The sequence below is a fragment of the Acipenser ruthenus genome, chromosome 28 (assembly GCF_902713425.1).
Source record: "Acipenser ruthenus chromosome 28, fAciRut3.2 maternal haplotype, whole genome shotgun sequence".
Lineage (NCBI taxonomy): Eukaryota > Metazoa > Chordata > Actinopteri > Acipenseriformes > Acipenseridae > Acipenser > Acipenser ruthenus.
In genome coordinates, this window is record NC_081216.1 from 1,419,167 (window position 1) to 1,442,399 (window position 23,233).

Consider the following 23,233-nt stretch of genomic DNA (forward strand, 5'->3'; position numbering starts at 1 on the left):
CGATTCACAGCTTAATCTGCCATCATATGGAAATCAATAAGAGATTCTTGATAGCAAACCAATGCCTGATTAACTTATCAGTATAATAGACTTTCTGTGACGGTTGTAAATGTGCCAGGTATCTGATAGAGCTGCCTGAGATCAATAAGGCGTCTTTGTAAATCTGCAAGGGCAGGTTAATTAAACTTTATGGCCACACTGAGAGGGATAAGGGCGATGTGCCTCTCAAACGTATGTCCAATTCATAAGCCCTTAGACCAATATGTATGTATTTGAGGGTTTCTGATTTTAGTTTTTAACTGATACCCACGCATGAAACCGCCCTGAAACTTAAAAAAAATAAATCAGTGTTTGTCATGAAACCACTGGAAGAAGACTACAGACTTGTTTTGTGTTCGTTTAGCATGTTCATGTGGGTGCAGTTCATTGTATTGTGTTGCACAGTGAGATGTTATTTGATTTGAGAAAGTTACAGGACGCTGGAAAACATCAGTATTCTTGAACAGAACTTACGGGCAACAGCAGAAGGAACATACTATATGTCTAATTATTATTATTAATTAGTCATTTAGCAGACGCTTTTATCCAAAGCGATTTACAGAGACTGCTGCTGCTCAGGGTCACACACAGCATGTCAGTGTCTGAGCCAGGATTTAAACAGGTAACCTCTTGGTGTCAAGCTCTTTAACCACTGGACCACCAACCCTGCTATTATTATTACAGTTTACTGTATATGGTAGTAAATCGATGTCTCAGTGCTTTGTCCTCGGATCATTCAAGCATGCATGGTCAAGCTAACCAAATCCTGCATTCAAATTGTCTATCTGGTCCTTGGCCAAAAATGGTTGCAAAGTTAAATTCAACAGTGGTGCAACAACAATATTTGTATCACAAACAACGTGAAAGTCGTCAGGTCTTAGTTTCTTTCAAAGCCTTTATGTTGAGATTTCAATTACTTATAAATCATGTATGCTAGAATGGGGCTTCTGTCTTTTTAAATGCCTTATCGCCTGCACACACAGGAAAGTATTATATGAGTACCATCTTAATACCAGATTTTGTTTTGCACTGAAGAAACACACACATCAATTTTGCACTGTGGTCCTTATGTAGTGCAAAGGTACAACAATGAATTACCAATGTGTATTAGTTAATACCACTGGTATATCAAAATATGAAAACGTAACCCCTGCTCTACCATTGTCTTTGCCTACAAAACTACTGAAAGTAATTTGGCAAAGAATGAAATAATGTTACAGTAACTGCTTGCAGTTTGCCTTAATGCTATACTAACAGAGGAGGAACACTTTGCATCAGTGGATAATGGATTTTTCCCAGTTGTCAATTTTTAGGCAGACAAATGCTTTTAACACACAATTTTATTGTGGATTGAGTCACTTAATGGAATTGTGCATTGGAAAAATAAGCAACGCATCTGTTCCTTTTGCCTGTATTGGAAACGTATATTAATCCTTTCACACTAAAGGTTTCGTGTGTGGTGCGTAATTTATTATCAGTAACACTGAACTGCCTCATGTTACCCTACATCTAAACATTTTGGTAAAGTGTTTATGGAATACAGCAATGTCACGTGTCTCTTGAATAAACCTGTCTTCAAATTCAAAGTTCTTGCCAATAACTCTGGATTAAATGAGATTTAAGGCTCTGTTCTGAATTGAACAAGTTGCTTAGCACTTACGCAAACAAAATAAAAACAATTATAAAGCTTCACAAAATCAGCACAGTGCTGCTGCTGTGAATGAGAAATGTGTAGTATTGTGGTCCATTTATATTTTCAAAGTTGTTAATTTTGCTATTATACAGCTGAATTAATACATTCTTTGTTTTACAAGCAATAGTATAAATTCAGGAGTATTGTACAATTAAGCTTTTGATGGAGTAAACACATGATTTGAGGTAAATGAATGCAAACTTTACAGTAAATGAATTTTCCTCTACTGCCATCTTTGCCTACATCGTGGTAAATGTTAACGAGGAACACTTTAATGCAAACTGCGCAACAGCTTGAAATGAAAATACTCCCAACAAGAAATGGTCAAGCACCAAGGTTAAGTAAGGCACTTGATTTCAGTAGTTACATGCACCCTTTCTGTACCAACAGCTAGGCTAAAATCAAGGGCAACCAGTACTTCGAGGTTTGAACATGCATTTGCAAACAGTATCCAAGCAGGAACGTTAGGCATCTGAAGTACCAATTAACTAGCTTTTCGCAATTAATACTGGACAAAAGGAGTTTGAAAAAAAAAAAAGCTTTTATGCATTAAGGAGGTGTGAAGGGGCAATAGTTACTACCTCCCCCTCCCTTTCCAAAAGGGACAATTGTGTTTAAACTAAATTCACTGAACAGGCAAGCATCTTTTACCAAAATTAGAATGAGTCTTCAGAGCAAAGTGTAAACTGCCACAAACCATAAAAAACAACCAATTCATAGTGACGTCTGCAGATTTTATTTTGAAACGTTGTACAAAAACTTAAACATGGAATAAGTGCTTTTTAAAAGCACGTAAAAAAAAAAATAAAGCATTAAAACACAAAAAAAATAGAAAAAAAAAAAGCCAGTGTTTCATTTCCACAGCGGTTTCCTCTTGCAGCCGTTTAACATTGTATACTGATCACATTGTAAGCTATCTGCCGGTGTCCTTAATTGCATTGGATCGTCCCCTTTTCCAATGGCTGGAAAACGTGGTCGTAAATCAGGAGCTGTCATTATCTAAATGGAACCTGCAAGGGCTGTAACAGAAATGTCTAGCTTTATTGTTGGGATCTGGCTGGGCATCACTTAAAATCCATGAACCTTCAGCTGCTCCTCCTTAGCCAAGCCAATCTGTAAAACAGACAAAACGATTACACACACTGCAATTATAAATAAAGGTTACTAATAACAAAATCCCAAAACGACAAAGCTGGAATAAATCCAGAATCTTATGCCATGGATAATCTGGCTCAAACTGCCATTACAAAAAGCCTTTAAGACAGTAAATAAAAACGTAGAACAGGTCTTGGACTAGAAAGACAAAAATGCAGTATTGCAGTTGGAGGAATGTGCTCTTTATACATGTGAGATCATAAAGAGGCAGGGTATACACCATCCAATTTATTCTTTAGAAAGTATAACCCTGTTAGAAATATCGCTGTACCTCAGTAAGGAACTGGCAGATATTCTTGCGCTGATCACCCTGCAGCTGAACCACTTCACCATATTCTGGATGCTCAATCACAGTCCCATTGCAGGCAAACTTCTATATTTACATACAAAAAAAAGAAAAAAAAGCATAATTAGACAATTTATAGTCAATCTGAAGCCAGCGGCAACTACACAACGGTGAAAGAGACCTTTTGGTGCTGGACACATTCAGAGAAAACCAGGAAGAATTATTTTTTAAAATAGGGCTGCAGTGTGGAGTAGTGGGCTCTGGACTCTCAACTGGAGGGTAGTGGGTTCAATCCCAGGTGGGGGACACTGCTGCTGTACCCTTGAGCAAGGTACTTTACCTAGATTGCTCTAGTAAAAACCCAAACTGTATAAATGGGTAAATGTAGGTAAAAATATCTGTATAATGTGAAATAATGTGTTCTTTGTCAGTTGGATTGTATAAATCAGACCTGAATTAGTAGAAATGCCTATTTACCTTCTTGAAAGCTTTGACTAGTTTCTTTTTATCATACTCTTCTGCAATTCCCTGGACAGTGGTCAGAGTCTTCCTGCCGTTTCTCTGCTGAATTCTTATGTGGATATAGTCCTCAGTCCCTGCCGGGAGCAGATCATCACCCTTAGTTGCATCCGCAAAGGGGTCTTCAATAGGAAAACAAAAAAAATAAATAAAAAGAATTCATGATTAAAGCGATATGGATATGTTTGTAACATGTCTTGGGCGGACTTGGGTTCGAGGAGCTGCATGGTATATACTTCTGAATTAAAAAGCTTTAATTACATTGAACATGATTATGCACTTTCAAGCAAATGAAACATCCGTACTACAAGGGATAAGTGGGTTGCGTAAGCCCCGTGTTACATTGCGCAGCCGTGCAAAGCGCCACATAAAACCAATTGAAAAATCTCCAGCCCAAGTCGAAAAGCTCACAAGCAGATGCCGATTGGTTCTCCCCCACAACTGCAAAAGCTGCCTATATCAATCATTGCGATGACGCCATTTTCTAGACGGATCCGGTTTCGACACAATCCCTTAACTACACAAATAAATTACGACAATAAAACGCCGTCGTCAAGATAGATACAAACACACTTACCAGAACGGCTTACGATTTCATAAAACATGTTACCTAAAGTCAACGAGATACTACTATATCGATTTAACCTTGCTCGAGAGTTTTAATATAAACTAGGCCTGAAACCCGAGCATCGAGTCGAAACATACCGAAATTGATTTATATAATTTATCTAACAAGCCACATTACCTCAGGTACATTAAACAACACGAACCGGTTGCTCTATGTAATAAAGGCCCCTTTTTACGCAGTCTACACAGACACCAGTACGGTAATCGGTCGCCTGGTATAAATAAATAATTAAACACCTAATTTGACTTCATTTCTTCAACGTGCTAATAAATAAATGTATTTCAATCTATTATATCCCTGTTACCTTTAATTACGAAACCATTTTATATTACTTACTCTCCCCCTCCCCCCCCCCCACCACTCCCTTGTTCGTAAATATATGAAAATCCTTAAATAAAAACAAACAAAAATTACCGAAGCTTTGGAGGTTCTGAATAGCGGACATACGATATGATTCTCTTTCCTCAAGGATGATAATTGGGTTTCGAAGAACGGGGGTTTTTTTTCTGGTTTACTTTTTAAATATAATTTGCTGGTCTGCGTGACTTCTTCCTTTTCTCTGACCGTCTCCTTACAAAATGGCGTCTGTGAGAGGTTGACGCAGAAACCTCATTTTATATCGCCTCCCACGCAACGTCATAGCGTCATTTTGACGCACGCTCAATCAGTTGCCAGTTCCGCTTAAAAACTAGCGGAATTGGGCTTGTATTTGCAGGCAGTCGCTTACAAATTTCCTTCGTCGCTTTTAGCACATATTTGGGTTTTTTTGGGGGGGCTCATGGTCGCTTATGTCAGAAGTAAAAAACATAAAAGATGTTTCTGGTCAATGCATGCATAAAAAAAGGCAATATAGTTAATATATCACGTTTCTCCCCAGTTTAAAATGCCCATATGATTTGAGCAGCTGCTTCCAAAGCATCAAAGATCCCTAGCCCTATACCATTAAAATTAAAATTCCACGTTATCCCTAATGCAGCCACAAGGAGGAGCCACAAGCCTATTAACTGGCAAATGGGTGATTTTATACGGTGCATGCTAAAACCCTAGTGGCCACATCTTGTAAGTAATTTTATCCTTCACATTATGATTCATGGTCCAATGAATTAATTTAGGGTACAGCTGGAAAAAAAACCAGGAGGGACACCGGCCCTCCAGGACCAGGGTTGCCCACCTCTGCCATAGAGATTTCAACTTAACTATAAAATGTTATAAATAACTTGAAATCTTCAACTTTTTTAGCAGCTGGGAACAATTAAAAAGGCCCCATTAAGCTAATTATGAGTTCAATTAAGAGGTATTTGGGGGCAGATTATTACTACAATTATTATTTTATTTCTTAGCAGATGCCCTTATCCAGGGCGACTTACAATTATTACAAGATATCACATTATTTTTACATAGAATTACATTATTATTTTACACATAATTACCCATTTATTATTTATTATTAGTATTATTATTTATTTCTTAGCAGACGCCCTTATCCAGGGCGACTTACAATCGTAAGCAAAAACATTTCAAGCATTACAATACAAGTAATACAATAAGAGCAAGAAATACAATAACTTTTGTTCAAGTAAAGTACAAGTTTGACAAACCACAATTCAATAATACAGCAGGTAATAGTGATAGTTACATCAGGATATGATTAAATAGTGATAGTTACATCAGGATGTGATTAAATACAAGGTACTACAGGTTATTATTATTATTATTATTATTATTATTAATTTCTTAGCAGACGCCCTTATCCAGGGCGACTTACAATTGTTACAAGATATCACATTATACATTATTTCACACTACACAGATATCACATTATTTTTACATACAATTACCCATTTAAACAGATGGGTTTTTACTGGAGCAATCTAGGTAAAGTACCTTGCTCAAGGGTACAGCAGCAGTGTCCCCCACCTGGGATTGAACCCACACCCCTCCGGTCAAGAGTCCAGAGCCCTAACCACTACTCCACACTGCTGCCCTAATCCCTACTATTACATTTATGGCAGTTTATTGCAGAAATAAATTTGTGAATGGCATGATGTGATTATTATTATTATTATTATTATTATTATTATTATTATTATTATTATTATTATTATTATTATTATTATTATTCATTTACCTCTCGTATCAAAATGTCATATCAAAATATCGTATCCAAATATCAATATGTTTCCCCTGATCATATATTTAATAACCGGGATAACTTAAATGTAAACTTTATTGCACCGCATCAAGTGAATATATATCATTCATAAAAATTAAACACTCAATTAATTTTCTTTCAGTATTTAGTATCCATCGTCAAGTGGACCAAACTCGGTTTTGACACGCAGCTTTCACTGACTTTCTATTTCCACCAGATGGGGCTATAAACCAAAGGCAACATATTGATTCCAGTATCCACCTGTAAAAAAACTTACACAGTACAAGAACCTGCAATACCAACACACCCACGCCTCCCACACACACAGATCTGCAATTATTATGCACCTAGATAAGACATTATTAATGGGGTTTTCAAATAGCAAGGCTGCTTCTTTCTACCCAATGTAGCTTCAGTTGTCTGAACCCTGTCTCCCATGTTGGTCTGCAGTTATGAGGGTCCCCCAGTGCTCTCTGTGCTTGTCCCTTTGACCGTCTCATGTCACAATATATAGATTAAAAACCCATATTTATAAATTAGCTTTTTTTAACGCATCACGTCCGTTGTGAATAGCTCTTAATACTTTTCATTAGGCCTCTCTAATTACTGTGTTAAGTTACTTAGTAAATACATGTGTAAGTACACATATTTACAATTTTATTATGAATTACTTGATGTGTAGATCTGTTTGCACAATATATGTAAATACACAGTTGCATCAGAAAAGAGTTTAGGGTTAGGGTTATATTGTTCAAAAAGATTTACAAATTAAGTACATTGTAACTATACATAATAACATTGCAATTATGTACATGGGTTTACTAATTAACTACTATGTAAATACACAGTAATTAGAGACACTTAATGATGGTAAATAATAGTTAGTACTGTAAAGCCAAGAGATGAAGCATATTTAAAACGGCAAGCCATGATAAAGTATTGTAAATGCGTTGTATAAACATGGGAAAACTACAAATGTACCATGGTCAACTTTTATACATTTTTAAAAGGGCCAAGACTGCATTGAGCACCGGAATCACTCATTCATTTTCACGTTTAAATTTTTCTTGTAAGAAAAAAGGGTGTTGCGAGGAGCAATGGCCACTTGCCCCAGCCTATCCCAACGTCCTTGAAAGAGCTCCAAGAAAGCACTGTTTTCAATAGATTAATGACTTGACAATGTCGTTCAATTGCAACTGTCAGGTTTAATTTGAAAGATATCATAAATACAAGGCTTGTCAAAGGGGCTGTTGTTGTGCTAACAAAAGGTGTATAATTTGATACAGACACACCCAGAGTGGAAAGGACTACTGACAAAGGGACAGTTAATCAGCTTGATATATATATATATATATATATATATATATATATATATATATATATATATATATATATATGCATTGTATTTTATCTTACTGTGATTCTTGAAATGTATTTTTGTATATATATATATATATATATATATATATATATATATATGCTTATTAGGTTATATAAAGTTAAGTGAATGTTTTGTAAATCTGTCTCAAAGTCTCCAAGATAATTAACATTACATACTAACAATTGCATACCCTATATAGGTCCTATTGGTTTTAGTTAGAATTTTTTTCTTTTTCTTTTTGAAAAATAAATGCTGATTTGAGTAAAACAAACCGTTGAGATCTGCCCCTTATGGTTACTTGCGTGCATTGGGTTTATTGTTCGATTTCTTTTGAATGTCTGTGTCATGCATTGTGAAAGCAAGGGAGAGTGATTGTGTATTGACAAGTCAAGCAGTGAATTACAACTCTAGGATCAAAAGTGAGCAAAGAAAAGAAGAGTTTTACTTTTTGTCAGTTGATCTTAACAAAGTGTGTCGGATATCCAGGTGATTTGGGGGAATAGCATCACCTTTCAGTGCACACATGGGCTGTTTTTCTGTGCTTTGAAGTGCCTGCCTGGTTCTTGGATGCATTTTTTCCAGAGGGGTGGGAGTGAAAAGCATGTACATGCAGGACTTAAATGCCTCATTTCCATGAGCGCGGATTGACAGCCAAGCCTAGCTGATCCAGATACTCCCTCATTCCTCCTCAACCCCCATTGATCCGAGTTGAGTGATAGACTAAATTTCCGTACATTGTGAGTTTTCGCCGGATGTTGACGGTTCTTTCCCAGAAGGCCTTGCGGCTAAGGTCGCATTCATTGGTTTACAAAACCGAAAGGATGCACGCTATTTGCTTTGGTTCTGATAATCCGAGCAATTCTTGAGAGTTTTTTTTTGTTACTAGAAAAAGAACTATACAAGAATATTATTGATGTGGATTCAATGTTTACGCCCTTCCCACCTTGACCTGCTTTGGGAAGGTCAAGAGACTGCTCGCATTAGTAACCAATGCGGGTCAGCTAAATGAACATGGAAACGCAGTATCAGGGGCAGCAGGGTTTCCAACCTGGGTTGAGTGGTGCATGTAAACTATTATTATTATTATTATTATTATTATTATTATTATTATTATTATTATTAATTAGTCATTTAGCAGGCGCTTTTATCCAAAGCAGTTTGCAGAGCCTAGGGGGTCAACTATGCATCACAACTGCTGCTGCAGAGTCACTTACAACAGGACCTCGGTTTTACACCTCAGTCTCTGATCTCGCAGTATTAAAGAACAGATTCCTTTATTGTCTTCCTCTCCTCTGCATGCCTGTCTCTTGTCTAATTCCCTTATGTTCAGTCAGAGCCAAGCTTGACTCATGGCTGTCGAGATTTGCGTGATGTTTGAACCCTGGCCCTACAGCTACGGACAAAAGTTTTGCATAACCTAGAATTTTACGAAAAAAAGCAATCAAAGAAACTACAACGTGATATCGCAGAAAGTCTAGCGGAAGCCATGGTAATAGTACATAGTGTTTCACGTTAGATTTTGAAATGTCACCATTGCTGTTTTGTCCATTTTTTTCGTTAAGTATATGGAAAAACTACAAAGCAGTGTGTAATTGAGTATGTTGACATTACTCAGCAGGTTTCATTCGGCTTCATGAAGCAAAATCAGTTTATTCTATAGGGGGATGCAAAACTTTTGGCTAGCTGTAGAGGTGAAAGCCACAGAGAAGTGAGTGAATTAGCCAGGCACACCTCTTACCACTCTATATATATTTTAAAATAGCTTTTATTCGTACATACTGTAGTATATTATATGAACATAGGCCTTTTTTTATATGCGTAAAGTGGGCCCCATGGTTGTTGAAAGTATCCAGATTTAGAACACATTCCTGGTGTCCTGTTTAGATTTATCAGCCCCTGACCTTTGAGTCTGCAATGAGGCCCTGAGTTAGGAACATTCCAGAGAACCTGTACTTTCAGGAGTGGGGGTGGGGGTGGGGGTTGGGTGGGAGTGACACCATCATTACCTCCAGACACCTGGAGCCACTTAGCTCTTGGGTGTTAAAAAATGTTATTAGTTTGGAACAGGAGAATTGCCTTTTTTAAAATGTTATTTTCTTACATATGATAGTGTGCAAATGTATTAGAACAAACCTCAAGATTTATCGTTTATATCCTTTATATACCTACCTGTATGAAAACCTCAGGGTGTGAGAATTTCAATTTTTGGTCAGTAATCAGTGATATAGAAACCGTAGCCTCTCGTGTGAAAATGTTAGATCACTTTGTGCTTTGATGAGGCATCTTAAACAACTTCTGAAATCTCACGCATTTTATCATGTGTGGCTCTGTGTTCCTTTTCTCTTGCTTTTTTTAAAATTAAAATTAAAATCACTTACTGGCTAATTTGACATTTTTGCAAGATTTTCAGTTCCAGTGGTTTGATTTCATACGCACGACAAATCAAAACTACAGAAGCAATGAGCTGTTCTAATAATTTGCAAATACACTTTCACGCTTACACAAAGCGAAATACTGTAGCATTCTTAATTAGTTAAAATGCATTTCAATGGCCAAGCATAGACATACAAAGTTTGACACAATTAAAAATATAGGCAATCCAACAGTTAATCTATGTACTTCCATACTCTGTTTGATAATGCAGAAGTACTTTTTTGTTTGCATGCAAAACACACGTTTCCTGGGCAACGATCTCGTTTGATCTCATATTTGGCAAGCTCTAAGAAGGATTATTGTTGTTTATTTATTGCATGACATCCTGTTTGTTCAATGCATATAAAAAGCATGTACACCAGACTTGAACCCTTAATTGTCTCTAATCTTTCAGGAGAAATACAAAGTAAGCATAGGGAAAACATGATCAATGGTAACATTTGCCATTTGCTGTTGTCAACTGCTAAATTATGTCTTATAGAAGTTTACTTAGGTGCAGTTTATAGTGTTGAGCTTCTCTGTAATAATCATTTTGCAAATAGTTTTGTAAATGTCTGTTTATCTAACTACAGCTCTGGCCAAAAGTTTTGCATCATCTATAATTTTAGGATTGAGACATCGTTATTAAAAAAAGCAACTTTATTAACTCAATTTAGATCTTTTATTTAACATCATGTCATCAAAGAAACTACAAAATGATATTGCAAAAGTCTACCGGAAGCCATAATAGTAGTACAGTAGTGTTGGATTTCAAAATGCCACATTTTGTTGGTCAAAGCGGTATGCAATTCAATATGTTAACGTAACATTATTCAACGGGTTTAATTCGACTTTATGGAGCAAAATGAGTTATAGGGGGATGCAAAACGTTTGACCATAGCTGTATGCATTATTCTGCTTTTGCTGTGGAAAATTCCTTTTGGGTGTGGCACTTCTTTCACAAGAACTGGTTTCCTTGTTTGTCAGGGTGGTTCCTAAGCTATATCTTTTCTGCAATTCAATAAAACTCACATAAAAAGGTTATTGTTGAATTCTAAGTTATCATTTAACACTAAATAAAGCAGTAAAAACGATCCAAAACAATCACACCCAGCTCCTTTGTACAAAGAGCAGCAGTTCAGCTGGCTTGTTTACTGAGCTGTTCTTGTCTCTCTATCAGTGAGAACAATTGTGAATTAAATGAATTATGAACGAATACAGTAGGGACCCCCCCCCCCCCCCCCACACACACACATTCCTGCTAAATTACAATAAAATAAAACAGCAATGTGATACCCCCATGGCCTCACAACTTCAGGGAGACGTTATGTCTTGTAACAAATGCATACAAAATCATTTTGATTATTAAACACGTTATTTCCTAGGGGAAAGTAACACACTCTAATAAAACCCAGGTGTCTGTGGGACTGCAGGTCCCTTATTAAAAAAATATTAATCCCATATTAAAAAAAACACAGCAAGTGTAATAAAGGCGTAGTAAAGCAGGGTAAAAGCACAGGGAAGCTTTGCAAAGAATAACGAGGTATGGTAAAGCATATTAATAAGCATGGTCAACTAGGATCAACAAATAGTACAACAAATGGGGAAAGCTTGACTGTGTTAAACTTTTATAAACTTTTAAAAGAGCCAATACTGCATTGAGCACCAGACTCAATCATTCGTTTAGTTTCTTGTGAGAAAAAAAGGGTGTGGAGAAAGAGCTTTAGGAAACCGGTCATCACAGATCCGAGACATCAACGCCATTGTTAAATTGCAACTGTGGGGTTTATTACAACAGTGCTCTGGTAAAGATCAATATGGGTGTGAAGATTGATCAAACAAATCCCTTCGTTTCTGACAAAGGGTAACCTTTGAAGCTAAAAGCGTTTTTAGTTATGAGTGAGGTTGAGTAATCATCACTTCTCTTACCTGCTCTCCCGCCCCCTCCCAAACCCACTCTGTCGTTACATTTCTCTCCGTTTGGTATGATCTCATTGGGTGGAAAGCTATGCCTTTGGCTAACAGGGAGCGGCACAAAATCTGCTTGAGAAGAAAATTCCTCTGCAGGTTCCTTCAGGTACACAACCCCCCTCCACATGACATACCTGCCAGGTGAAAGGAGCAGCATAATCTCAGATAACATGTGTTTTAACTTGTTTAAACAAGGCAGTGTACCACAGAGCCAGCTAAATATCTGCGTCTTTTATGAAAGCAGACATAAGAATAATCTATTTAATGTACAGCTATGGCCCAAAAGCTTGGCCTTATAGAATTAACTGATTTTGCTTCATAAAGTTGAATGAAACCTGCGGATTAATGATATGTTAACGTTGGGAAGCAGTGTGGAGTAGTGGTTAGGGCTCTGGACACTTGAACAGAGAGTCGTGGGTTCAATCCCAGGTGGGGGACACTGCTACTGTACCCTTGAGCAAGGTACTTTACCTAGATTGCTCTAGTAAAAAACCAACTGTATAAATGGGTAATTGTATGTGAAAATAATGTGATGTCTTGTAACAATTGTAAGTCGCCCTGGATAAGGGCATCTGCTAAGAAATAAATAATAATATTGAATTAATTACTGCTTTGTCGTTTTCCATTACCTAAAATTCTAGGTATTGCAAAACTTTTGGCCACAGAACTTTTTCTTTAAGTAGCTCTTGTTTTCCACTGTGCTGCCATGATAAAACTTGACATTTTAAAATGCAGAAAGGCAAAAAAGAATGATGTTATAACCGCTTCTGCGCTTGGTTCATATTTTCAGTTTACTCCCAAATTACATTTATATTCATATTGACTGTCGATCAAATAGCCACAAAAGAATACGGCACCAGTAACGGCTTGCATAAAATATGTGAGACTCATTTCAAAAGCATGCAAGCTGGAACACAGCAAACATTCGATACAGATTACTATGAGCAAAATCATTTGCTGTATTGTATTTCATTGCAGTTTAAGGGTACATTTTCATACCTTGTAAAATGTGTGAAAAAAGACTCTCATCGTTAATACAGTATTTTTCTACAGTACACCCTACACGTTGGCAAAAAAAGAAAAAAAAAACTCATTCTAATTTCTCCCAAAATCTAACTGTTAGGGCTAACTGTAAACAAACCTTCTCAATAAGACCTGACAGGGTACAGATAAGATGATAATGCAATTGGCAACGACACAGAATTTGCATACACAATAAATTTTTCTTCACTACATTATACATGATCTAACAAGAACACATTAATGCTGAATGAGTGTTTTAGAAAAAAACATTCAACTTAATGTTATCTCAGCTATTTTGCTCACATATGCAGCATAGGTTGTGGTTAAACAGTGTCTTGTTTAGGCAGGTTAAAACCTGGGGTGATTTCTCATATGCAAATGATTTACCTGCAATGGAATAGTCATTGCTGGCAATACTAATGCATCTTTTAAGTTCTTCCTGGGTAATTATAGTATGATGGTTTCTGTAAAGGTGATTTTGAGCAGTTTAAAGAAAACCTTAAGAAGGTAAAGCCTTGTATTAGCACAGCATTTAATATGCATATTACCCATCTGCAGACATCCAGTCACCTGTTAAAAAACAGCCAATGAACACAGGTAAAACATGCAACCATATATTAGTGTATTTAGCAGACGCCTTTATCTAAGGTGACTTACAGAGACTAGGGTGTGTGTACTATGCATCAGCTGCAGAGTCACTTACAATTACATCTCACCCGAAAGACCGAGCACAAGGAGGTTAAGTGACTTGCTCAAGGTCACACAATGAGTCAGTGGCTGAGGTGGGATTTGAACCAGGGACCTCCTGGTTACAAACCATGTTCTTTAACCACTGGACCACACAGCCTCCTATAAATCTAACCAATATGACTACAGACATGCTCAACATACACATGGATAGGAGTGTGAAACTGCAGTGGCAGTGTAATGGCAGGATAGCACAAGCACGCCAGTTGCATAGCTATGGACTGTCTACTGTCTAGTTAAAGTGGAAGGCTCATTCACTATGTGACGGTAAACGTGCAGCACTGGAAATGAGTACAGAACTATTAATGTGAAAAATAGTATGTACAATGAAGCTGTGTCAGCGAGCCAAAAGACGACAATTAAATGGTCCTGAGGCTAAAATAAAGCATTATACAATATATGCAGGGTTTAATTTGTAAACAAAAAGGTACCGGATCATATAATTATAGAAGGGACAGCATTTTTTTTTCATAGACCTTATGTACTGAAGCCCGGTTTTTCAAAATTTTGGTAATAGGATTTTCGCGTTTGATCTGGATTATGAAATTGGGTTTTTCAAAATATCAAAAATTCAATCGGGATTACTGTGATCCGGATTTCGTTTATGGTAATCCGATCGCATTTTTAATCACGATTAAATGTTGTCATTTTTTTCAACAATTTTTTTTTTCAGAATGTAAATTGAGAAGGATTACTTTGATCCAAAACACCAGGATTATTGTGATCCTGTATATATATATTTGTATCAACAATGTATTTCTTTTTAAATGCGTGTTTGTGTGCTATGTACATATAAAGATGTGGTGGGAAATTACATATTTCATGTATTAATGTGTACGTCAAGATAAATGGTCAAGTATTTAACGGAGGATCATTCTAGAAGTAATCGTTTACAATGGCATTCCTCACTATCAATCCAGCAAGACGAGCCTTTTGTGGTACAGCTATGCATCATTCATGGTGTCCTTGAGGCTCCGACAGGTCGACACCCAAATCCTCCCCTTCAATGGCTGGTAAATTGCGATTGATAGCGATATTGTGCAAAACAGTACAGGCAAGAATTATATCGCATTCCCGTGGTGGCGGTTCCACACGCAGATAATTCAAACAAGCGAATCGCCTCTTAACCCATTATGTGCACTAACATTAAAAGTGATTCATGTGGTTTTTATAAAAAAATAAAATAAAAAAAAGTGTATTAATCTTTATTACCACGATCTTATTTATTTTGTTATATCACAAATAACTGACTTTTAAAAAATAAAAATAAAAACCTATAAACTATTTTGACTACTTAAAAAAACCCTGGATTTCCTAATCGTGATTATTGTAATCCAGCAGTGACATTTTCTGAAAAAACCCGGATCAAAATGATCCAGATAATCTCGATCACAAAATATAGGATTACAAAATCCGGATCACTGTTATCCAGATTAAACATTTTGAAAAACCCTTGCCTAGACACGTTTTAATAATTTTTACGTTTTAAGAACACCGGCCGCAGGAAGCGCTAGTTTTTTGGCGTTTCGCCGTCGGGGTTGTAAAAAAAGGAACTAGGCCTAGTAATATTTTTACTCATAGATGACACACCCTAAAATACAGGTTTTTGTTACAAAACACTTTAGTCATTTATTCTTGGAACACAAAACCGTTTTATCTTTTTTTTATATATATGTTCTGTACATAGTTGTATTTTTTTTGCATCAAAAATACTTTATTTAATATTTTTTTCATACTCTTCATCATTTGCAAGCAGTGTAATTCTTGCCTGTGAGACAAAAATTGGATCTGGGATAAAGTGCGATCAGACATTAAACCCTGAGTTTCATGTAAGAAAAAAACAAAAAAAAAAAAACCTTACTTTTCTGGTTGCTCCAAATGATCTTAGATTGCTACCTATTGCTGTTAATTGGGTACTAAAAGATAAAAGGTAAAACACTCACTTCTTGGTGTTACATGTCTCAATGAATCAGTATTGGCTGTTTTGTGGCCTGGGTTGGGCTCCCCTGTGGAACTGACTGCAGGTTTAACCACACCATGAAATAGCTAAGGGCCTGTTTATTGATCCAGCACTATGATCCCAAACTATTGAACATTTTGTACACCAGGATCACTTTATTCTTGCTGTCCTGTATTTCACTGCTGCACGTAAAATTTACTTAGCAGCCAAATCAATGTGGTTTGTTTGCATGCTACTTTTCACTAAAATAGGAACTCAAACAGCAGATGGTTTTAAAACAGGGTGGTGCCTGTATATTTATTTTCACAAAACAAGCAAAACAAAAGCCTAACCCCACCCAGGAGCACTAACTAAACTTTCCCCAAGTTTTAACTACAACCGGTCGGCAAAGCTGTTTACCAGTCACCCAAAGCAAAACTTTCTGAGTAAATTGCATTGCCATAGTTTCGTGTGTTGTATTGTGCAGACCACGACTTTTACTGTCCCTTACTGCACCTTTAACATGTCATACAACTTCAAACTTTTATACAGGGTTTTCACTCTTTTTTTCATGAAGGTAGCTATGCAGTTATAACCTCCACCCCCCCTTATTGTTCAACTGTTCCCTTTTTTTTCTTTTGCATTGTGCAGTTTGTTTGCTTAGCTGAAGCAATGCAAACCTTTGTTGCAAAATCAAAGGTTGACATTCCAAGGCAGGGTCCTGCTTGCTTATGCACCATTATCTGATAAGATTCCAGTCAGGGCTAGCCCTACATTGGCAGGTACAGGTCATTCCTACCACAGCTGCTGTTTTGCTTATGGGGGCAGGAGGAGTGGGCGGGGTGGGGGGTGATAGGAGGGGGTCGTGGAAATATGATCCCTTCCTCATTTCTAGATGCCAACACCACTGAGCAAACTTCCTGGAACAGCTGCATAAAAAGGCTGCAGAGACCCCTTAGAAGCCATTCCATGCTCCAGAGCCTTCCAGCAAGACTCCTGAACTGATCCTGCCTGCTTCAATCACTCACGATGGCAAACTATTCCAGCCGCAGCTACGTTACCTCTGGCAGCAACATGATCCCCTCCATGGGCTCCCAGCGCGTTTCCATGTCCAGCATGTCCAGACTAGGCTCTGCCAGGTCCCCGAGCGTCTATGGCGGTGCAGGAGGCAGTGGAATCCGCATCTCTAGCTCCTCAGGCTCCATGTCCATGGCCAGCGCTGGCTTGGGCTCGGGGTACGGCTCAGGGTACGGCTATGGCTCGGGCTCAGGTTCGGGCGGGGGCTTCCAGCTGTCAGATGCTTTGGAAGGAGGCGTCCATCTCGATGGCAAGCAGACCATGATAAATCTCAACGACCGCCTGGCCATCTACCTGGAGAAGGTGCGCAGCCTGGAGCAAGCCAACGGAGACCTGGAAGTGAAGATCCGGCAGTTCCTGGAGAAGCAGTCCCCAGTCCACCGGGACGTGAGCGGCTATGAAGCCACCATCGCCGATCTGCAAGCCAAGGTACTGTTAGCATTGTGATTTATTGTGCACATGAAATCAAATTACTGTAACTGAAAATTGTGGAAAATTGTAAGAATAGGCAAATTAGTGACTGTCTAATTTAATTGATGACTTTTATAGGCCACCTGTGCAATTAATTTAAAAGAGAAAAGCAACACATGGTGAAATGCAGGAGACTTTCTAGAAGTTGTTTAAGATGCCTAATTAAAGCACAAAGGGGTCTGACATTTTCACATGAGTGGCTATTTCTATATCACTGATTGCTGACTGTGGTCTGAAATTCTCACACCCAGAGGTTTTCGTGCAGGTAGGTAATTAAAGGACAGAAATGACAAATGTTGTTTGTCCTTTCTAAAAATGTTTACAGCAGCATACCATGATCAAACCTTTGCAGTAAAACATCACAGACACAGCATGGGAAAGCATTATGTTAAACTGCAAACTGTAAAACTGTAAAAAGAAAAAAAAACTATTTCAAGGGTTTTAACAAGTGCATGTTTTGCTTATAAGAATAAATAAAACCTACGGATATGCCAAGTGTCTGCATTGTTAATCTCTCTACAGATATTAAACGGTTTCCAAGGGGAAACAAAGGCTAATCCTACAGCTTCTAGGCAGCCTGTTATTATTTACACACAAATAACCTTTCTCCTACAATTTGAGGGTGTGGCAGCCCTGTAACACAAAGGAGTGCCTTGTACGGTCACAGAACACCAAGGTATTTCAGAACAGCTTAAGGCAATCCTGTTAATCCACTTTGGGCTCGACCAGTTTTAATTTTTTTTTTTTTTTTAATCCACTAAGCTTGTATCTTCCCTGAGGTATACGAGATAACTGTATGCTGTGGTACAGTCAGAGATGAAATAGATAGTCAAAGAATCATGAGAAAGCAGTTTAAGAATTAGAAACGCATGACGAATTGAAAATATGATTACCCATCTGTGTGTGATTTAGCATTTTTAGCGAGGCTTTATTGTTCCCCGCTGTGCTTTAACCAAATGAATGTTGCAGTAAGCTTTTTGTGATGCTGAAAAGTTAGCACTGGAACAAATTGTAGCGTCTGTTTTTACGCTCTGTGTGTGTATAAAATGTGTGTGATTTTACACACACACTCCTATTGTCATCTCATCTGCATTCCTCATTCACTCTTAAGATAACAACAGCTGAAACACAAAGACACATACTGCTAAAATACTGCTGACAAGCCAGCTTTTTTAGGAGAAAGGCCTGACATAATTCTTTTGTTACATTAAATTATAATTTCTTCAATTTAAGAGACATTCAACTCTTTGCATTACAAGTATTTAAGATAGCGGGCCTGCTTTCTAAGAGGGTAAACAAAAGGCTATTAATATTATCAGAAGTAATACAATGCACATTGTCATCCTTGCATTGCCATTTGTCACTGTAGTTAAACATCAGCAGGCCTATTTATCCAGTAACACAACACTTGCCACTAGTCTCCAGCTATCTTTTGCAGTGCCTTTTTTTAATATGCCAGTGCTTTAATAAATAAATAACCATCATTGTTTTTTTCCTTTAAGATCCAGGATGCTACCCGGGTGAACGCCGGTATCTACCTGAGCATTGACAACGCTAAGCTGGCTGCTGATGATTTCAGAGTCAAGTACGTTCAAATTTTCCTTTCTCTTCTAAATCATAGACCAGAAAACACGCAATTATCAGTTCTTAGTAAAAAGTCGTACATCTTAGTCAAGTAACATACAGACCTTTTGCTCCTGCATAAAGTTCACATATTTGTTCTAAAGGGAAACAGATGGTTACAAATCTACAGAAAATGCTGTTGCCTCAAATAAAAGCGCTTGCTTTTATTTGAGGCAACAGCATTTTTAGGATTTTCAGGGTGATGCTGAAAAACCTTTACTGAAATAAAAAAAAACAGCTGATGATCTTTTTCATTAACTGAGTGAGGATGTCATTCAGAAATCTTCCCATACGATGGCGCACTTCAGCAAGGTTTGTTTTGCAGAGCAACCTGTTATAATTGTAAACTACTGAAGGCAGCGTGGTCCCGTGGTTAAAGTCCAGGGCTTGCAACCAGAAGGTCACTGGTTCAAATCCAACCTCTGCCACTAACTGACTCACTGTTTGACCCTGAGCAAGTCACTTGTGCTCTGTCCTGTGGATGAGATGTTAAATCAATGTCCTATTGTAAGTGACTCTGCATATCATGCACAGTTCACAGCCTGCCTCTGTAAAGCGCTTTGTGATGGTGGTCCACTGTGAAAGGTGCTATATAAAGATATTATTATTATATTAAAACAGACAGGGTCAAACTGCCTCATCAAGTCAATTGTTGGTCAGGCGGTAAATAGCATACAACTGAATGAAAGTTGGTGACTTTTGTAATTGCAGAGAAATGCAGATCTAAAGACACATTTTCTGCCATGACAATGTCATTTCACAATAAGAACCCCCTTCCCGTTGATGGATCCTATCTCTTATTCTTTCCTCCTTTTACCTTGCAGGTATGAGAACGAGCTGGCTATGAGGACTTCCGTTGAGTCTGATATCCACGGTCTGAGGAAGGTCCTGGATGAGCTGACTCTGGCCAGATCCAACCTGGAGATGGAGATCGAGGGGCTGAAGGAGGAGCTGATCTACCTCAGGAAGAACCACGAGGAGGTGAGAGACACAGAGCCCAGTTCAACGCCGAACTCTTGTTTGAGAGGGATTTACCTGCTTACTCAAAAGTGTTTGCTAATTCTGCTCTCTTACAATTCCTACAACCAAGAAATGAGGATGGACAAAGTGTGAGTGTGTGTGTGCGTGTGTGTGTGTGCGTGTGTGTGTGTGTGTGTGTGTGTGTGTGTGTGTGTGTGTGTGTGGTGGGCGGGGGGGGGAGGAGGTGGTTATCAACATGCATGCTTCTGAAGAACAATTTATTTTTGGAAATTTCCTCCCCTTATTAGGATCCGTGACCAATGTCCTTGCTTAATGTGTGTTATAGGAGCTCAACAGTATGCGTTCCCAGCTGAGTGGACAAGTCAACGTTGAGGTGGACGCTGCCCCACAGCAGGACTTGGCAAGGGTCATGGCTGAAATCAGAGAGCAGTACGAAGCCATGGCTGTCAAGAACCAGAGAGATGTTGAGGCCTGGTTCCAATCCAAGGTAAGGAACCAAAGTTCCTTATCACATCAGTCTTTACAAATAATGTTCTGGTAGTCTTCTAGTAGAGATAATCATTCGGCTCACCATGGAAGTCAAGTCGTCTTCAAATAAACGTATTAAAAAAAACTTCAGCGCTACTGTGATAGCACTGCAAACATTTTCAATACAGAGGTAATTCAAATTAAATTTTTGAAAGGTGACTGTAATTTTGTTGTAGGCTTTTAAAGATGAAATGCTTTTATTCTCAATTATAACGACAATGTTTTTTCCCCCCACTTTCCTATAAAGTCCGAGACCCTGACCAAGGAGATAACCATCAATACAGAGAGCCTTCAGACCAGCAAGAGCGAGGTGACCGAGCTGAGACGCTCAGTCCAAGGCTTGGAGATTGAGCTGCAGTCCCTGCTGAGCATGGTAAGTTCCAAAGGAAACCTGGAGACATTTCAACTGGGCAGAACGAATGACCAGCACAACTTCTTATAGAATATCTATTTTATTTATATACCTCTAAAACCTGGTTCTTCTCCTCACTGTCTTCCAGAAACAGTCCCTGGAGGCGACCATCGCGGAAACCGAGGCTCGCTACGGCGCTCAGCTGCAAAGCTTGCAGTCTACGGTCAGCAGCTTGGAGGAGCAGCTAATGCAGTTGAGGTCAAACATGGAACACCAGTCCCAGGAATACAAGATGCTCCTGGACATCAAGACCCGTCTGGAGATGGAGATCGCGGAGTACAGGCGCCTGCTGGACGGAGAGGATAGCCAGTAAGAATGATACCCCTTTTTTTATTGACTGGTTGGGGGGGAGGTCTGTGAATAGCGTAAGGCAAAAAAAAAGTATGAATGTGGAAACACAATTTGATTGCATAAATTCTCTGTAATACCACTATCTATGTCTCTTTAAGAGCGCCACATCCAAAACACAGACACATCCTTAACATTGAGCAGTTCATTGGTCGTACAGTAGGAATAAACATAACCAGCCTAATGATTTTTTTTCTTTTGGCCTGGAAGTGGATTGTTAACAAAATGAATGATTGCCTTTTTTTCTTGTTTTTGCAGCAGCATCCAGACCTCCTCCGGATCCTCAACCAGCACCTCCAGGAAAGTGGTGACCATCGTGGAAGAGATGGTCGATGGGAAGGTTGTGAGCTCCTCGTCCAAGGAGGTGAAGCAGAAATTCTGAGAGACGCCCAAGAAAGAGAGACGTGCAACCTAACAAGAGACCTCGTTTTTAAAAAAAATTCACAGATGACTGGGGTTTAATAAAATACATTTGGGCTTTGCAAACAATTTATAGTGTGTGATTTTGTATTTATTTATTTGTCTCCTCTACCTTTGTCTTTCTCCTTTTTGTTTATGTCTTGAACTTACTACCTCCCCTCCCATTTGTCCCTAGAGCGACGGAGACATCACCATGTCAATGTCAATATATGAAATAGATAAAGAGACATCTAGCATATGCTCAGATAATGGACATACCATGGCAATGCTGTTCTAATATTCTAACACATTCCTGACCCCCCCCCACCCCCCCAAAAAAAGAAAGAAAATTAAACGTCCTTTAAAATTGAAGGCAAACCAATATTAAAGTTCTGAATCATACCTAAAAAAAAAAAAGACAGACGATAATCTTATAAAAGTTTACCGTAATAAAGCATAGTGAACACACAGTAAAGAATAGATAAGCATTGTAGAGCCCAGTTAATACACAGTCACTCTTCTTTGCCTTCACAATGCATGACAGACATTCAAAAGAAGTTAAATAAATGACCCCTTGCACACCAGTAACAGTATGGGCCAGTTTTCTCAGCGTATTTTAATAATTCTTTTTCTGCAAAAAAACAAAACAAAACAAAAAAAACACCATTTGCTAATTCTAAAACTAATAGGTAACTTTATTTGTAAAAATAGCTTTTTGTGTAAATATCTTTAAGCATCTATCCCTACCCTTAGAAAAGTGTCCCACAGTAAAAATCATAGCAAAGTGTAATAATACTAGCATAGAGGAAGCACTGGTTAACATTGTAAAGAACATTGTAAAGAGGTGTGATAAAGCATATAAAAAAAAAACCCACGTCAAACCATGGTAAACTATTGCAAATATACAGTATAGCCATGGGAAAAAGTAAACTTTTTTGTAAACTTTTGCAAGGGTACAGATGTCATAAATCAGTGATATACTGTCTGTTCTTCGTAAGTCAGCTGCGGAATTTAAAAAAATAAATAAATAATGTAACTTCTTCTCAGTCAGCAAAGCCTTCCAACTATGTTTAGCTGTTGAAACAGTTTCTGTGTAGATGCCATTTAAAAATAGACAGTGGAAAGTATGAAGAATATGCCTGGGCGTGTTTCCACTCCAGTCTTGTAAATGTCAAACAATTTATTCCTGAAAGAAATGACTAATGGATTGATTGAGCGTGATAAGCCATGCTTAAATAAATACACTCAATTCAGGTGAAGCAGAGCAATGAATAGAGTTTACTCAGGTAACCTTTCTTACATTATTTAATACATTTACGTGCAACCAAATTATATGATAGGGAAAATGACTTTGGTAAATACATGCTTAAGGCCGTATTTCTTTCTTGGCTCTGATTTGCGTGAAATAAGAACATAAGAACACAAGAGATTCTAGAACTAGAAAAGGCC

At 38.0% G+C, this 23,233-nt stretch overlaps 2 protein-coding genes across 2 annotated transcripts; one reads left to right on the forward strand and one right to left on the reverse strand.

Moving 5' to 3' along the window:
- Window positions 1-2,445: 2,445 nt before the first annotated feature.
- On the reverse strand, window positions 2,446-4,917 carry LOC117434746 (eukaryotic translation initiation factor 1b-like). Its single transcript, XM_034057383.3, has 4 exons — window positions 4,735-4,917; window positions 3,651-3,814; window positions 3,159-3,260; window positions 2,446-2,845 (listed from the first exon to the last, which is right to left on the reverse strand). Exons 1-4 carry the CDS (start codon window positions 4,763-4,765, stop codon window positions 2,801-2,803), a joined length of 342 nt encoding a protein of 113 aa, XP_033913274.1. The 5' UTR covers window positions 4,766-4,917; the 3' UTR covers window positions 2,446-2,800.
- Window positions 4,918-16,893: 11,976 nt separating this feature from the next.
- Window positions 16,894-21,874, forward strand: LOC117434985 (keratin, type I cytoskeletal 50 kDa-like). Its single transcript, XM_034057756.3, has 7 exons — window positions 16,894-17,451; window positions 18,996-19,078; window positions 19,941-20,097; window positions 20,423-20,584; window positions 20,873-20,998; window positions 21,126-21,346; window positions 21,644-21,874. The coding sequence occupies exons 1-7, from the start codon at window positions 16,975-16,977 to the stop codon at window positions 21,765-21,767; spliced, it is 1,350 nt and encodes a 449-aa protein (XP_033913647.2). The 5' UTR covers window positions 16,894-16,974; the 3' UTR covers window positions 21,768-21,874.
- Window positions 21,875-23,233: the final 1,359 nt, after the last annotated feature.